General features: G+C 41.1%; 1 protein-coding gene across 12 annotated transcripts in view; it reads left to right on the top strand.

The window, feature by feature from the left end:
• The window catches only part of PCGF3 (polycomb group ring finger 3), a 51919-nt gene extending 39071 nt beyond the window's left edge, over positions 1–12848 (top strand). For 11 of the 12 annotated variants that reach the window (XM_088658751.1, XM_060269229.2, XM_060269228.2 and 8 more), the window contains 7 exons: positions 1546–1642; positions 1963–2018; positions 3932–4042; positions 5937–6025; positions 7905–8042; positions 11396–11476; positions 11704–12848. In XM_088658751.1, the coding sequence (XP_088514877.1) occupies positions 1546–1642; positions 1963–2018; positions 3932–4042; positions 5937–6025; positions 7905–8042; positions 11396–11476; positions 11704–11751 (620 nt within the window). In that variant the 3' untranslated portion in view covers positions 11752–12848. Of the gene's footprint in view, positions 1–1545; positions 1643–1962; positions 2019–3931; positions 4043–5936; positions 6026–7904; positions 8043–9699; positions 9903–11395; positions 11477–11703 lie in introns of those variants that run through there. The other variant, XM_088658756.1, reaches the window with a different exon arrangement.
• The last annotated feature ends 3456 nt before the right edge of the window (positions 12849–16304 follow it).

Raw genomic sequence — 16304 nt, forward strand, 5'->3', positions numbered from 1 at the left:
ACCCTAAATCAGTGGTGGCACACTGTCAGATATGCTACAAATACAGGTGAAACTCGGAAAATTAGAATATCATCGAAAAGTGATTTATTTCAGTAATGCAACTTATTATTTTAAATTTTTTACAAATGCTTTCTTTTGGAAATTCCTCAGTAATAAAACAAATAGTTACAATAATACAAAAATAAACATCGCTATTACATTTCATTAATTACCGTGTTTCTCATATTATAAGACATGTCTTATATTTATTTTTTCCTCAAAAAAACACACTATGGCCTATTTTCAAGGGATGTCTTATTTTTTTCCTCCTCCTCCTGCCGCGGCCGGCATTGCTGCTGTGCCTATCACTATGTCTTATTTTTGGGGTATGGCTTATATTCCTTGAATGCTTAAAAATCCTGCTATGGCTTATTTTATGGGTATGTCTTAAAATATGAGAAACAGGGTACATTCCATTTATAATTGACCCGCCTAACGACAAATAATTACAATTGCAACAAATAAAGGCTTGGCATATCTTGCTTTGCATGTTATGCATCTATCTCATATACTGGTTTCACCTTTTAAGTTGCATTACTGAAATAAATGCACTTTTCGACGATATTCTAATTCTCCAAGTTTCACCTGTATATGTTTATAAGGAATATCCTATGTATACAGACCTCAGTTTGACTCTAAACACTAAGCAGGAAACAACTTCTTCATAACTTCATATTCTGCATTCAAACAACCTAAAAATAAATGTGTACTTTAAAAATTTAATCAGTTTAGAATTCCAAACACATGCCAGATTCTGTTGAAAAAAGCAAGCAAACAAACAAAACCCCTCCCAGTTTTATATTGCTGCTCTTCTGATCTTTCTTATCAATATTTTACCCTCCGAATTTTACCCTCTGAAGATGAATGGAAGTGCCTGAATTTATACCTTAACATTTGTATGTTAGGCAATACACCCTTATTGGGCATTATTTAGTTAAAGCTAGAAAGTGAATACAAATAGATGCTAAAATATACAGTATAATGCATTTAGATTACATTTAACTTTTTGTATTAAGAAAGCAGTTTCGTAAAGAATGAAATTTCTAGTCAGAGATGGAGAACCCCGGGCTTGGAGGCCAAAAGCTTGGAGCCTTCCAGGGCTCTCTGGCCCTCAGAAATCTCTCCAGGTCACATACGCTGGAGAGCAATGCCCCTGGCCCACCTTTGCTCACCCCTTGAGTGTTTTTTGACTGGCTGGAAAGTGCCCAGTGAACCCCAGTAATGCTGCTTACTTGCTTGGGCAGATGGAGGATAGAGAGGAATGTGTGAGTGTGAAGAAACTAGCCTACTATACAAAGGTGATATTCACATTTATGGCTCTGTTCACTTTTGCCTTGACCCACCCACACCCTGCATGTGGCCCCCAGCAGGTCACCCTGAAGGGAATGTGGCCCCCTGGCTGAGTGGAGGGCAGGTTCTCCACCCCTGGCTTAAGTGAACAGTGTTAAATATGCAACATCCATGTTTGTTCTTAGGACGGTATTAACCAAATCTTTCTATAAACAGTCTGCAGGAGTTGCTTGGTAAAGTATTTGGAAGAAAATAACACCTGTCCCACATGCAGGATAGTTATACACCAGAGCCATCCACTACAATATATTGGGTAAGTATCGTTTTAAGGTAATATGTACAGAGATCTGCTAGGTATGCCTTTTCCATCAGTGGGCTGGTTTAGAAGTGCATGTACATAATTTGGCTGCACATCACTTGATTGCATAACACAATGCAAATTATGGGGAGCCATCCTGACTTCCTTCTTTAACTTTAAATTTTACGTGAGGGATGAGTTGATGTTTCAGCGTTCATCCCAAGGGAAATTTCAATGCTCATCCCACCATCCAATGTTAAGCGATACAAATTCAGCATGGAGGTGTTTCATAGTGAAATTCACTTCTTGTTATTCTCTCTCTCTTTTTTGGCCAGTCATGACAGAACAATGCAAGATATTGTTTACAAACTTGTTCCAGGTCTTCAGGAAGGTAAGTGAACAATATACTCTTCGCTAAACATTTACATATGATTAAAACTTTTCAATATGGTGTTTGGAGGTAATGGTTCTGTCAGGGGATTGTTGCGGTTGCTCTCGAGTAAAGACGCTCCAGTCCGATCTGTCTTTTAAGGTTTTATTGTGCATACCATTTACAGTGCAGAGATAGCAGAAAACATGACCTCCTAGTCACTCACAGAATCCGGCAATGGCGCCCTTCTGCTTCGGGGCCAGCATAATAGCTTGGGGACCATGAAATGCCGCCCCCTAAACCTGCATTTGGGCACATGCCTCAATTCGGGCGCCGGAAGCGGCTGGACTCCCTCTTCCACCTGTTGCTTTGGGAAGTGCAGGGGCTCTGATACATCGCTGAGCCTTCCTTCCTCCACTAGTTGGCTGGGGCAGTGCAAGGGCTCTGATACATCGCTGAGCCTTCCCTCCATTCCGCTCCATTCCTCATTCCTCCCCGCCTGACCCGCTGCTCCTGCTCTCGCTGGGCGAAGTGCTGGTCAGGATGACGGGGGGAGGCTCCCTGTAGGGAGTCCCCCTGACAGGTTCGCTTTTTTAAATAAAACAACATGAAATAATGGATGGCACGATCTAGTTCTAGGTTGTTTTTATGGGGTTGCTTCAGCAACTAAGGGCCAATCAGCATGTTTCAGTGGAGCTCCATGCTTGTAAAAGTTACTGGGATGGCTTTGGTGGTTTCAGGTTTGGACTGGGAGAGAGGGGAGGTCCCCCAGTACTGTGGCCCCAAGTCAGATCACTTCTGCAGAGCTGCTGTTAGCCTGTAGAAGAGAAAACTAATCTCTTGGTTGATTTTACAGAAAAAAAGTTATGTTGGGAGCTCCAGACATGAGGCACCAATGTAATATGTAGTTTGGCCCTCAAGATACTGCAGCCAGGAAAATTCATTGCAGTGGGGGTGCCTCATATTTGCACATGTGTTGCTGTGAGTGTGAGAAATTTTAGCAAGTTGGGATGTTTACTGGTATATTACTTTATTTGAATGGACCCAGAGAAGTGGCAGGATAACTAAAGGCCTTTGGGAATTTTATTTTATTTACAGTATTAGCTAAATACATATAACCACCCTTCACCTGAAAATATATAACACAACATATATAACCAAAAAACAAAAGCAAACCAATAGCACCCCCTCCCACAAACACATCTGGAAGACCATAGATTTTTTTAATTAGCCAAAGGTCTGGTTATAGAGGAATGTTTTCGCCTGGCGCCTAAATGTCCAAATGTCACCCTCATTTCTATCATACAACTGATAAAGGACACTTACCTAAGAAGCACATGAGTAAATTTTAAAAACAAGTCTCATGGTTCAAGCATTTCTAAGATTTCCCAGTGGGCTTCCTAAATTACCAGTAAACGTCAACAGCCACATAGTTTCTTACATTTCCTGCAGTGCATGCTAACATAAAATTCCTTGTGGATATGCTGCAATTTGCAATGCCTAGTTTCACTAATATGGATATTTCATACATGCGATGTGTGTACAGTAATACCATCATTACTTCTGACTGAAAATTATTTCATAAATGAACCAGGGATGGGAGTGGGGTGGGGTGGGGGGAGGACTTTATTTTACAGTTTGTAAAACATGAGTCCCTGCCTCAATCCTAAATCTTGCCAAGAGTCACTAACAAGTGCATGAAACAAGTGCTGGGCAATTTTAAAGTAGAAACTGAAATCCAAAAGTAGCATTCAATCATTTAAGGAATTTCTCATCGTATTACGATGATGCATAATGAGTCACAGAAAAGCTGTCGGACATTAGAGGGTGCTCTTGATACATTTTGCTGAAAGTGTGAGAGGAGTAAATTGTTTGCTTAAGTTGATGAAGTCCACTGATCTTAGCTAAAGACACTGTTTTAAAATGTTAAACAGCGGAAATGAGAAAGCAGAGGGATTTCTACCACAAATTGGGCATGGAAGTACCAGGTGACATCAAAGGGGAGACGTGCTCAGCCAAGCAACATTTAGATTCCCACCGTAATGGTAAATAGACATTGCATGTATTTGCTACACCTGTGCTTGCAAAAGGAAATTGTTTGAACCTTCTTTATTGATTTATAGTATGTTTGTTACCAATATATTCTGTTTCCTAAATAATATGTATGCTGTTGCTTGTAAAATGTGGGACAAATAGGTTTTTCCCCACAAGTAAGCAGTTGGGAGGCTACAGCCTCCTGACCTATATATTTGCAACAAATTTTACATTCATGCCATTTTCCACAATTGATTGTACTTATGATCTTCCCCACTGGCTGTTGTATGGTCCACCCACATATATGGGTTCTGTGTTGTAGGGCATTCAGAATGCCTAGTGGTTTATAAAGATGACTACAGGTTTGACTAAGGATGCCAGATCAATAGCCAATTTTTAAGTCTTTAGAGGCAATGAAACAACTTCCCTGTGATACACTTCACTGTGAGCTGCTTTCAGCAAAGCAAATTTGAGTGGTGCATGTTTTTCTGCTGTTGCAGAATGAACGTTACAGTACTTAAGTGGCATAATTGTGACATGAGCCACTGTAGTTAAGAACCTACTTCAGATGCATCAGTCAAGAATGCATAAATTTATTTAAGGAAATAAAACGCCTAGGATCCAGCGCAAGGAACGTGTCACTGGTTCAAAGACACAAGTGGTATCCTAATATTAGTCTTGACAGTAGTGTGGGGGTGTCCATTAGTGTCCTAGTGCCAGTGGGTGCCACATGCTCTTGATGCATCTGAGCAAAGGACTGCACAAAGATCTGATGTGGGTGTGGTGGAGTTCCCCTCTCTGTCCACCTTGTGGGATGTTCTTATGCGACACAAGTACAAGGCATTAGGGGTCAGGTGTGTGTGTGGTTCTTGGCAATTGGGCAGAGTTGGCTGTCCGCATCCCACTAACTGGGAAGCTCTAAAATAAATCTAATGTAAAATTGGCTGTGCCATATAACCTTGTGTTTGGGATTGATCGTGCTGCTCCACTACAGCTTGTCAAAACAGAATGCTAGTGTTGCAAGGACCGTCATGGCTTTGCAGGTAAATATGCCACCCCAAACGATTTAGCTTCATGAAGGGCTTGATTGTAAGGAGAGAACTCTTACACAGCCTCTGCCTCTGGAGAGGAGCAGAATAAATAACCCTTTGCCTACATCTCTGCTGGGGACAAATTAGCTGATAGTGGTTATGATCAGGGGCAAATTGTGGCCAGATTTGTTTTCTAGCTTCCTGTTCTCTCTTTCTGGTATACTCTTAAGTTTAAATCTTCAGATGTTTCAGTCAGAAACAGGAAATGGAAGTTGTGTGCAGTTTAGCCTGCAGCCTGATCTTTTGAAATATTTGAGGTGTTGCAATGAGAAGAATGTGTAAATGTTATGTTGGGATGAAAAGTCTGAGTTTTGGTGGCTTTGCTGGTAAACTGTTTTCATTAAAAGCAGAAAGAGCACAATCAGGTTGTTGTTGGAATTATCTAAAGTTATTATAACCCATCAGAATCTTGAGGGTTGTTTTTTTTTAAAAAAAACACCTTTCAAATGCCTAAGTTTGTTATGATGCACTAAAAGACATACTAGACCAGGCATCCCCAAACTGCGGCCCTCCAGATGTTTTGGCCTACAACTCCCATGATCCCTAGCTAACAGGACAAGTGGTCAGGGATGATGGGAATTGTAGTCCAAAACATCTGGAGGGCCGAAGTTTGGGGATGCCTGTACTAGACACATAGTGTCTTCCATGTGTAGCTTGAATTGCTCTTAATATGAATGAATTTATTGTAGCTGATAGAGCTACATAGAGCTACATCTGAAAGGGCCGAGGACTTCTTGCATATATTTCATATATGAATTTGATATCTTTAGAGTCTTCAACTTTGTCACAGATGCTCTCTGCTTTTTTTCAAAAGGGGAAACAAAAGCAGATGAGAGTACAAACAAAGAAACGTCGGAAGAGAAACAGGAAGAAGATAATGATTATCATAGAAGTGATGAGCAGGTACTGTTTAAATATGACTTTTTAATTGAGTAGATGTTTAGCTTTTGGTTTCAGGAAAGAACCAGCTAGGAGATAACGTTGTACCTTTTCAAAGAAGGCATTTGTGTGAGTAGCTATAGATGCTACAATGGGTGTGCTCATTTTTAAGAGAGAGAGGTATCCAACAAGATGCTGCATAGTGGAATTTCCCCTCCTTTTCCATCTACTCAGTGTGTCCCCTGCATGTATTCTGGGTTTCCCCTCAATCTTCCAGAGCAAATTTGGGAAGGGCACAGGAAGACACGTGGGGAAAGGAGGCAAAGTTCCATTGCAGACACATTAATCCTTTTGCTAGTGGAGCACTTTTTGGATACTCCCCAGAGTTTCAAAAGTTTCTCATCGAGTGAGTACTCAGATTCTAAAATGAAAGCAGGCTATGCTTGCTGGGTATTATGATTCTTTGAAAGTGTTGAGCCCTTCATTGCAATCACATGTAGCCAGGTTTTGTTTTCTGTCATCCTAGTGTGGTTGGTTGTGGCTCCGAAAGCTCCATATACCAGTTGGATAATTGATGCAATCTTCTGTACACTTGGTTTCGGTTTCTGCTCTGGATAAGTTGGCTTTTCGAATCACTGCCTTTTAGGACTCTTTCTACATGTGTAGTTTATTCCTGCCAGCTGGTCTGTCACCTGGCTTCAGCAGCTGTGAAAATGTAGCCACTTAGATAAACTGTTATTTCATCCCTAACTTTCATTTCTTGTTAATGAAATTCAGCATTTCCTACAGCAAGGAAGAATAGTGAATCTTTTTGTTTAAGTATTTCACAATTTTGCTATTTGAGTTCATTTTGAAGAAGGCAACATCTCTGATGTTTGAAATTGGGAGAGGCCATAGCTCAGCAGTAGAGCACATTTTGCACGCAGGAAGTCTTGAGTTTAATCCCCTGTGTCTCCTGCTGAAATAGATCCTTGGGCAGCAGGAGCATAAAGGATAGCCTTTTGACACCTTGGATAACCTCTGCTGCTCAGAACCGACAACAGTTTAGTATCATAAGGCAGCCTCATATGTCTAGTAGTCTAGTATCATAAGGCAGCCTCATATGCTCAGGGTTTTGCTGAAATCCAAATCCCTCGACTCCTGTTTTTGTCTCCATGGATCATAGAGGTAGAACTGGAAGGGCTATTTCTTGTTTGTTTTTTGTTTAGATGTCCAAGACAGCTAGAAATCCTAGGAAGAATTATAGATCCAAACGGACATGGATTTAGCAGCACACTGTAGGGGAGTGGGTAAATGTAGAGGAGCTGGTCCTGGAATTTGCACATCCCAGTGTAAGAAACTTCTTGGTTTCTGTAGAGGGAAACTAAAGATGCAGTGCTTTACTGAACCACTTGAACAACATCACCATGTGAAGCTGCCTCCAATACGTGGAGCCTCCACCAACAAAAAAAGTACCTGTCCCAGTTTGGTGGTGAACAGCAGTTCTGGTCTTGGAAGGTATAGCTCTTGCACGACTCTTTGATATGTGGAAGTTGCATGCTTCCATAGGTACCTGTTAGTTGGTACCCATGATGTACCTTAGGAACATAGGGAGGCTGGACTGGTTTCTCCATCTATCCCACTATTGACTACTCCGCCTTGCTGTGGTTCTCCATGGTCTCAGACTGAGCTCTCTGTCATCACCTGCTCCCTGACCCTTCTAAAGCCAGAGATGTCAAAGGTTGAAACTGGGACCTCTCCTGCGTTCCAAGAATATGCTCTACAGCTGATTTATTTGTCCCTCCATTGTATGTAAAATGAATCCTTGCTTAGTTCAGTTTCTCAACCTTTTTGCCACTAAAACAAGGGGAACTTAGAAGGGAACCCCTATTAACTTGTACTGGCTGCTTGTTTTCCCCCAAAGGTAAGCATCTGCTTAGAATGCAACAGCAGCAAATTACGTGGATTGAAGAGAAAATGGATTCGCTGCTCTGCACAAGCTACAGTCTTACATCTAAAGAAGTTCATTGCCAAAAAGCTTAATCTTTCTTCTTTTAATGAGGTAAACTTTATAAAAAATTATCCTTACAAAGAACAAACATACGATTGTGTTGTGTTCTTAAAATGATCTTGCAACTCTTTTTTTTGGGGGGGGGGAGAACATCACTTTACAAATGATAGGTTTTTCCCCCCCTGAGACCGAAATAGCTTGATGAATTGGTATCTTGAAATAGTCCCTTTAGGTATAACAAATGAGATTTTCTCTTAGAATTGGTTCTGAAGCTTTTCGGTATTAGTCATATTTCTCTATTCTTCCTTCATCTGCTATTTCCATTTGAACCATTCATTTTAGCATCTATAAGGAGACTTGGCTGTTAAGAGGTTTGGGGTAGAGGCTTGTACTAAGTGACATCCTGTCCTGACTGTTGAAGTCCCAGGCCTTCTCTACTTTTTCAAGATTTTTTTTAGCAAAAACAGCTAGGATAACCTCAGGCTTTCATTCATACTGTGCAGTCTAGAAATGTGCTTTAAAAACAAAAAAAATCTGCTCCAGTAGGTCCCCCAAACTTGTGGAGCAGATTTTAGGGGCACACAGAGTGCTGCGGGGGGTGGGGAGAGGTAAAGGAAGTAATGTTTGCATGAGTAGAAGTCTGTTGTACAAGCTGAATGTCACAATTAGAGACCTCACCCTCTAGAATTTAGGTGGTTTCGTAGCTTGTTATAATTATTATTTATTAAATTTGTTTACCAACCTTCATCCGAAGATCACAACATAAAAATACAACCTAGATGTTACCAGAGCATAGACCACAGAAGTTAGACTATCCCTGCCCAGGTAGGGGAGCAGTTGGGTCACCAACTGAAGCTAATGGAAGGCACTCTGCACCACCGAGGTCACCTGAGCCTCAAATGACAACTACATACCTGCTCCTTCAGAGGGAGTGTAAGCCCATCAGGAGCAGGCCACCTTCCATCCATCTGGCCCAGGGAAATGACCACTAACAGTGTGTCAGTCTTATTTGGATTGAGCCTCCGTTTGTTGGCTCTCATCCAGTCCATTGCCAAGGCAAGATGAGGGTCCAGCACATTCACTGCCCCACCTGCAGATGCAAAGGAAGAACCGAAGCCATGTGTCATCAGCATATTGTCGACAGTGGACTCTAAAACTTTGGATAACCCCAATCAGTGGTTTCATGTTAAACAGCATAGGGGATAAAATTGAACTCTGATGAACCCTTCCATAGTTCTAGTTACAGGTAGGTAGCCGTGTTGGTCTGAGTCGAAGCAAAATAAAAAATTCCTTCAGTAGCACCTTAAAGACCAACTAAGTTTATATTTTGGTATGAGCTTTCGTGTGCATGCACACTTCTTCAGATACACGTGTATCTGAAGAAGTGTGCATGCACACGAAAGCTCATACCAAAATATAAATATAAATACCAAAATATAAACTTAGTTGGTCTTTAAGGTGCTACTGAAGGAATTTTTTATTCTGATGAACCCCACATTGAAGGGTCTACAGGGCCAAAGAGCACTCTCCAAGCATCCCCCTCTAGCAATGACCATCCAAGTAGGGCCAGAACCACTGCAGAGCAGTGCCAGCCATCACCAACTCGGACAGTCGCTCCAGAAGGATACCATGCTCGATGGTATCGAAAGCTGCTGAGAGGTTGGGGAGAATTAACAGGGACACATTCCCCCTGTCTCTCTCCTGACAGAAGTCATCATCCAGGGCGACCAAAGCAGTTTCTGTGACAAAATCGGGCCTAAACCCCAATTGAAATGGATCTAGAAAATCAGTTTCCACCAAACGTGCCTGGATTTGGTCCGCAGCCACCCGCTCAAGAACCTTGCCCAGGAAGGGGAGATTGGCAGCTAGCCGGTAATTGCATAGATTTTTGAATCCAGGGAGGGCTTCTTAAGGAGTGGTCTTACCACTGCCTCCTTCAAGCAGCCAGGGATCACCTCCTCTCATAAGGAGGCATTAATCACTTCCCTGGTCCAGCCAGCTTCCCCTTCCCTGCTAGTTTTTTATCAGCCACAAGGGGCAAGGGTCCAGAGCGCAAGCGGTCGCCCAGACCAGTCCAAGCATCTTGTCCACATCCTCGAGCCTTACCAACCAAAATTCATCCAACAGAACAGGACTAGGCAGTGTTCTGGACATCCCTTGAGGTTCATCTGCTCTAAGGGCGGAGTCAAGATCATGGTGGATGCAAGTGATTTTATCCTCAAAAAGCATTTAGATATATATGAGAGGTGCAGGTAACCTGACAAGGGGAGCCATCCTAGGAAAGTGTGCGGCTGAGCTTGTCCAATCAGCTCCTAGGATGTGGGAATGGATTTCCTGCTTCACACTGGATAAATCTATTGAGCAAGATTTTCCCCATGGCTGGGTGGCTACTTCTGAGGTGGTCCCTATATAAACTGTGTGTGTGCCCCCTATGTGTCTGGTCTTGCAGGTCTAATAAAAGCCAGACAAAAGTGACAGACAGAAGGATAAAGTAGAAGGTATAACCAGACCTACATTGAGACATCTAAAGCTGGATGTTTTGGGACCATGTAATAGTTTACAGCTTAATATTCATGATATGGATGTATGAGGCACTCTGGTTCTGATGAAGGCAGCCAGACAATCAAAATTGGCTATCAAATATCTAATGAGGCACAATTTTCCAGTGTCCTCCCGCTCCCTTTTTTGTTGCTGTTTCGTATCACCTGCTTCATGCATAGGGTAAAATGCTTAGTAATGGTCTAGTTTGCCCCTGGACAATTGGGTATTTACTGGTGACTTCTGCAAACTTCTTTTTTGTTCCTAGGGAATCCTGTCTGGGAGCTAAAATGACACTCTTATTATCTGCTTTTTTATTCAGACCTCCCTCATCCCTTCCTTTCACAGTTGCTTCAAGCAGGCACGCTCAGAACTTTGCACATGCTCATTTTGATAACTTCCACACACTCTGGCTTTAGTTTATTTTCCACAAGTGCAGAGCTTCTGGTCTGTTGTAGAGCACAACACAGATTGTGACCTGTCCCTTTATTGTTCTGCACACCAGCAGAGACTATAGAATGCAGTTTATGCCCTGAGTCATGCAACCCCAGTAGGTGCCCAAATATTATCCCTGCACAGCCTGGCAAGCTCAGTGATAGAGACAGATCGAGACATATCCTTGTTATGTAATTTGTCCTGTGGCCTAGAGTTTGAGCTCTAAATGGATTTACTGTATTTGAAGAGACTTCCCATTTGTCTTCTGAAGATTCTTATAGGGATTCTTTGAAGCAACGTCTATTTTGCCTATAAAGGGATTACAGTTTACATTTAAACCGGCATTTTCTTTAATTTAACTGTTTAAAATTGTGTCAGGATTTGTGCCAATTTTGTTTGATAAATAAATGAAATACTTCTGTTTTTGTTAGCTGGATATATTATGCAATGAAGAAATTCTGGGCAAGGACCACACTCTAAAATTTGTAGTTGTTACGAGATGGAGATTTAAGGTATGCTATATTTGTTGTTAACTTGATGCATTTAACTTTTGAGATTAAAGCCTCCAAACAAACTTACTGGGGAAGAAACCCTCCTCCCTTCACACACATGCAAAAGAAGTTGGCTATGACTAGTTTAAATTAATTTCAATTTTGATACATAAATTGCTTACATTCTACACTAAACTTTGATTGCATTAGCAATTGACTAAAAGCAGGTGTATTATTTTATCTTTCAGAAAGCACCTCTACTGCTACATTACAGACCCAAAATGGACTTGCTGTAAGAACTATTTTGTCCTTCTGGACGGTTTTTTGCAGAGACTATCATCGGGCACCCTCTTAGTGCATCACGCAATTCACCCGTGACACAGACCAGCAGAATTCATTCCCGAGAACAGTAGTGCTCTCCTGTTCAACCACCCTGAATCTTTCTCCGAGGGATGCATTAACCTGACTTTCTGGACAGAAAAATATTTATACTTTTTTCTACAAAAAGAAAAAGAAAAAAAAGGATATCGCAACTCGAGAGGACACTACCAGCACGAAGTTTACAGACAATGAAAACACTTCACAGTTCCCTGTGTGTAGCTCAGTTCTTGGTCATCATCTTGCAAAGACGCAAAATAGGTTAAAAATGTTGTGAAGGAGATGAATTTCTAATTTGTTGCCCCTAAGCCACTTTTGTGTTGCTTCACAACGTAACGTTAATGTGGCATATATTTTTTTGCAAGATTTTCTGTCTCTTTATACCTCACGGCCATCTTGTCTGTTAGTAAGCCCTTCCTAGATTATTTAACATTGACAAAGATCTAATGGCTGGCAGTGAATTTCCTGGGTTTCACTGTTCTAGACTGTTCTCCTTGGTTCCTTTGCTGATGCATTTGATGAGGTTATTGGAAGACTTTCAGTTGTTTCCATTCGTGGTTTTATTAGTCACATCAAAAGTGCTGAGCATTTAGAACATAGATCTTGCGGAGCTGGGGCTGATATTGGACTGAGAGATTTTGCCTTTCAGTAAATGAAATAAGCCATTGGCAGCCTTAACTACTTGAACTCCAGTCTTGTTCCTTTTGAACAACACACTAATACTAATGCTGCAGCACACTTTGGCGACATGCGTTAGTACACTGACTTTCTTTCTGGTTTCTGGTTTCCCTAGTAAGTCAGTTCTGTTCACCTGACTCTCTGCTGAATTAACTTTATGGGGGTCAGATTTAGATGGCAATGTGGTACTTCCTGGCCTTAATTATAAATCTTTATTTATTTTTTAATCCAGCCCCCTAAGAATGCATTAGCCCCTCTAAACTATATAAGTACTGTCTCTCTCAATAGAGGATTGAACAGCTTAAAAAAAGGATAAATGCTGCTCTACTTTAAGCAACTTGAGATTTTTTTATTTTTAAAGTTTGCGTTCGGGTGGGACTTCTGCAAGTTTGCACCACGCACAAAGTGGGTGTGTGACAAACGGCATGCTAGCCTTCATTGGTCAAGGGCATGTGAGGCCCTTTCATTGGGGGCCATTTAGATGGTCTATTCTGGGCGCACCCAGTAACATGTGTGCATACTCTCATTGTTGCACGTAACCCTACGTACTGGCATGTTTTCCCTCTCCCACATGCACATACATGCACAGAGGCATGTGTATTCTTTGCATGTACACAAACCTGCCATTCCTCCATCAGGCACCAGCTTGGCTGGGACTTGTATTTGTTCCAGGGACTGGTAGGGAAGAGGGTACATCACTTTCCATGATGTTTTGCCGTTTTGCAGTACGCTGCCTTCAGTTAGTTTCTCCTATCTCTGTTGCTCATAAACCCGCTGCTGGTGGGATTTGGGCTTGACGAGAAGCACAGAGCGGCCAAATGAATAAGTTTCAGAGAGACTGGCAGGAAGGTCGAGGGGGAGATGATGTTTCCCCAGACTTGGTAGAAGGCTTCCCCCCACTTAGGGAGACTTATGCTTGAGTAGCCAATATGCTTAGCCCATAGCAATTTGCCCATCTTTGCTACTTGCTTTTCTGATCATTCTTGCTCTGTATTAATGGGTGCAGGTGAATGACTTTCCTTTGTGGAAGAAGCCCAAACAGGGTGCAACAAGGGGGTGGTGTAATATGGCGTGCGGACCATTTAACAAATCCTTACCAAATGGAAGTCCAAAGCAGGTAGTTGCTGGACAACATTGAGATCAAGTATCTATGTTAATAGCATACACTCAAGTTAAAATACTGCTCTCATCTTCTTGAATGGATTATTCTTGCAGCACTAGACCTCCCCCACCTCTTCAGTTTGGAATTAAGTCATTTCCTTCCCTAGTCCTGATTTTTCTATTGTCATCAACTAGAATTAAAATTAATCACCGAACTTCTTCCAGCGACTGTCCTCATCTATGCCTTTGGCTCTTCCTGTCAGTGTGCTAGGAGCCCATCTTTCTAAGGTGAGCAGTGTGGCCTTCGTTACCTCAGATTTTATCATGGCAAATCTGAATAGGTGGAAGTCAAAGGAGTCAGTTAGAGGAACGAAGGGGAAATGGGAGCAAGTAGGAAATGTTGAGATGACTAGATGAGATTTGGCTTAGCAGTAGACGGCACTGGGCACTCTTTCGGTGGAAAGTTTTCCAGGGTAAGCCCTGTTGAAATTAATGGGCACCACAAAGACTACACTAAACATTAAGGGCACTTATCCTGTTCACAGGAGAATTTTCCATTGGATAATTCCCCTTAAATTTGTAGCTTCTACTTCTTAATAAGGCCATACTTCTGTGAAAAGCAATTTCCCATTTCATGTTAAGCTATTGCTGGCCATTGTTCAGAAAGTATCTTCCAATATTAAAAATGAAAGCACTGGTTATTGGAAGACTATGGATTTGTGGAGTGTGGAGGACTATATGGGACTGCCCTGGAAAAAGAAGAATCTTAAGGTTTTCCCCAAATTCACAGGCCATATGGTGCTATCTGAAAACATATTGGCTAACATTGCTTAGTGAGCCTCAAGCGTGGAGCCTTGTCCAATAGCCACTTGATTCAATTAATCTTTTAGAGGGTTAAATGACCATATACAACTATTCAGTCTACCTCAGACTAGATACACAGCTGAATTGTATGACCAATGCCATCTTAAAATACGGAATATAAATGTTATCCTGTGTAACTTAAAACTGAGGGATTAAATAGTATCAAGATGCAAACTACAACCCCACAACTCTTGACTGCAGCAGTCTACAGAATCTGTATTGCTAAGTTTCTAGCAAATTTTTGAATCACTTGAATTTGATACGGTGCTATATAAATATATTTAAATATATATCTAGGCAGGTGCATGGAACCAAAGCCAGCAGTTGACACCTAAGCTGGTTTTGCTGCTCTTCAACGAGTATTTATCTCTGCTTTTATAACAGCCTGATGAAAACAACCTTGGCAGAAAATGTTTGGGTTTTTCTTTCTTTCTCAACAGCTTCTTACAATACGTTGTTTTTTTTTTCCTGTGGAAACTTAGTTCCTTGGGGTGTGTTTGTTCCAAAGACCTAGCTGACTTGTTTTATCAGAAAAAAACACAACTACAGTGGATACCAACAGAGCAGATCCTTGTGATAGAAATTGTCTCTCTTCTGTGAAGTTTTTAAGGGGCAGGTTGCACAATGATTATGTTGGCAAAACATTCTGTTGATCTTCTGGCTTTAGGTCTTGGAATCATTTTCAGCTCGAGTGGCTCAGGCCACACAATTTGGCCGAATAAGTGATCTATAAAAGTTACTGTGAAGTTGGTTTTTGAGGTTTTTTCTTTTCTTTTTTCAAACGACTGCTTACCGCTGGTAAATAAATGCAGTAAAATTATCTTGTTGCATTATCCTCAGCAACAAAAGAGACGAGCATAACGCAGGTTCATGTTCTCGCTTGGTATAATTTTCTTTTAAAATAGAGAAATCAGAATATATAATATTGAATTTTAAATAAGATTGGGGCAGGGGGGGTTAAAAGTTAACTTTATAAAATTATTTATTCTATTTTAAGCATTCTATCTTACTTTTTACCATCTAAGTATTTTTTTGGTTTTGATGGTCCAGCTTTATTTATGGGCATATAAAATGAAATTGTGAGATGTTTTTTACAAGCTTCTTCCTTCTTTTTGTGAGGGCCAGATTGGATGTTGTGCTGAATGAGTGGCTGCAACCAAAAATGGTAGCCGTGTGTCAAGTCTTCTCTCCACCTCTGTAATGTTTATGATTACTTATTTGTGCTCTCCTGCCATTTTGCATGTCTTTGCACCCTTCCGGAGGCAGACAATGATATGAGAAATGGTGAATGCTCTTACATGAGGCACAGATAAGTTGTACTAGATATTATGGAGCAGTAAAGAGGGAAGATACAGCTGTGATTATGTTTGACAGCAGCTGCATATTTAGCGTAATATTTAGTTTGGCCCCTTCTTTGATTTATTTTTAGTATGTTTTTGTTTTGTATGGATAAAGAGCATTACTTTATGCTTTTTGTGCAATAGGTTTGAAACATGCTTTTGTTAGGCACACCTTTAAGATTTTAAATGTAGCATCTACTAACCACAGATCTGAAAAGGCATGTAGGTGGGTTTAAGTGTACATTCAAATGGGCTCTTCTGTTTTTGTTTTTCCTTCCTTCCTGGGATTTTTCAGAGTGACATTTGGGAGTTGTGTCTGTGTGAAAGAACTACCTGTCAGCAATATTTTTTAACAAAATGATTTGGCAAAAAAACTCTTAAATGTAAAATGTGGAAGAAATCGGCAAGACTTGCAACCTATCCGAATCTTTTTTTGTGTGCCATTAATATGTCTGGTATTTCTCTCTTATTTGTATACCATTTAACCT

The sequence above is a fragment of the Zootoca vivipara genome, chromosome 15 (assembly GCF_965207765.1).
Source record: "Zootoca vivipara chromosome 15, rZooViv2.hap1.1, whole genome shotgun sequence".
Classification (NCBI taxonomy): domain Eukaryota; kingdom Metazoa; phylum Chordata; class Lepidosauria; order Squamata; family Lacertidae; genus Zootoca; species Zootoca vivipara.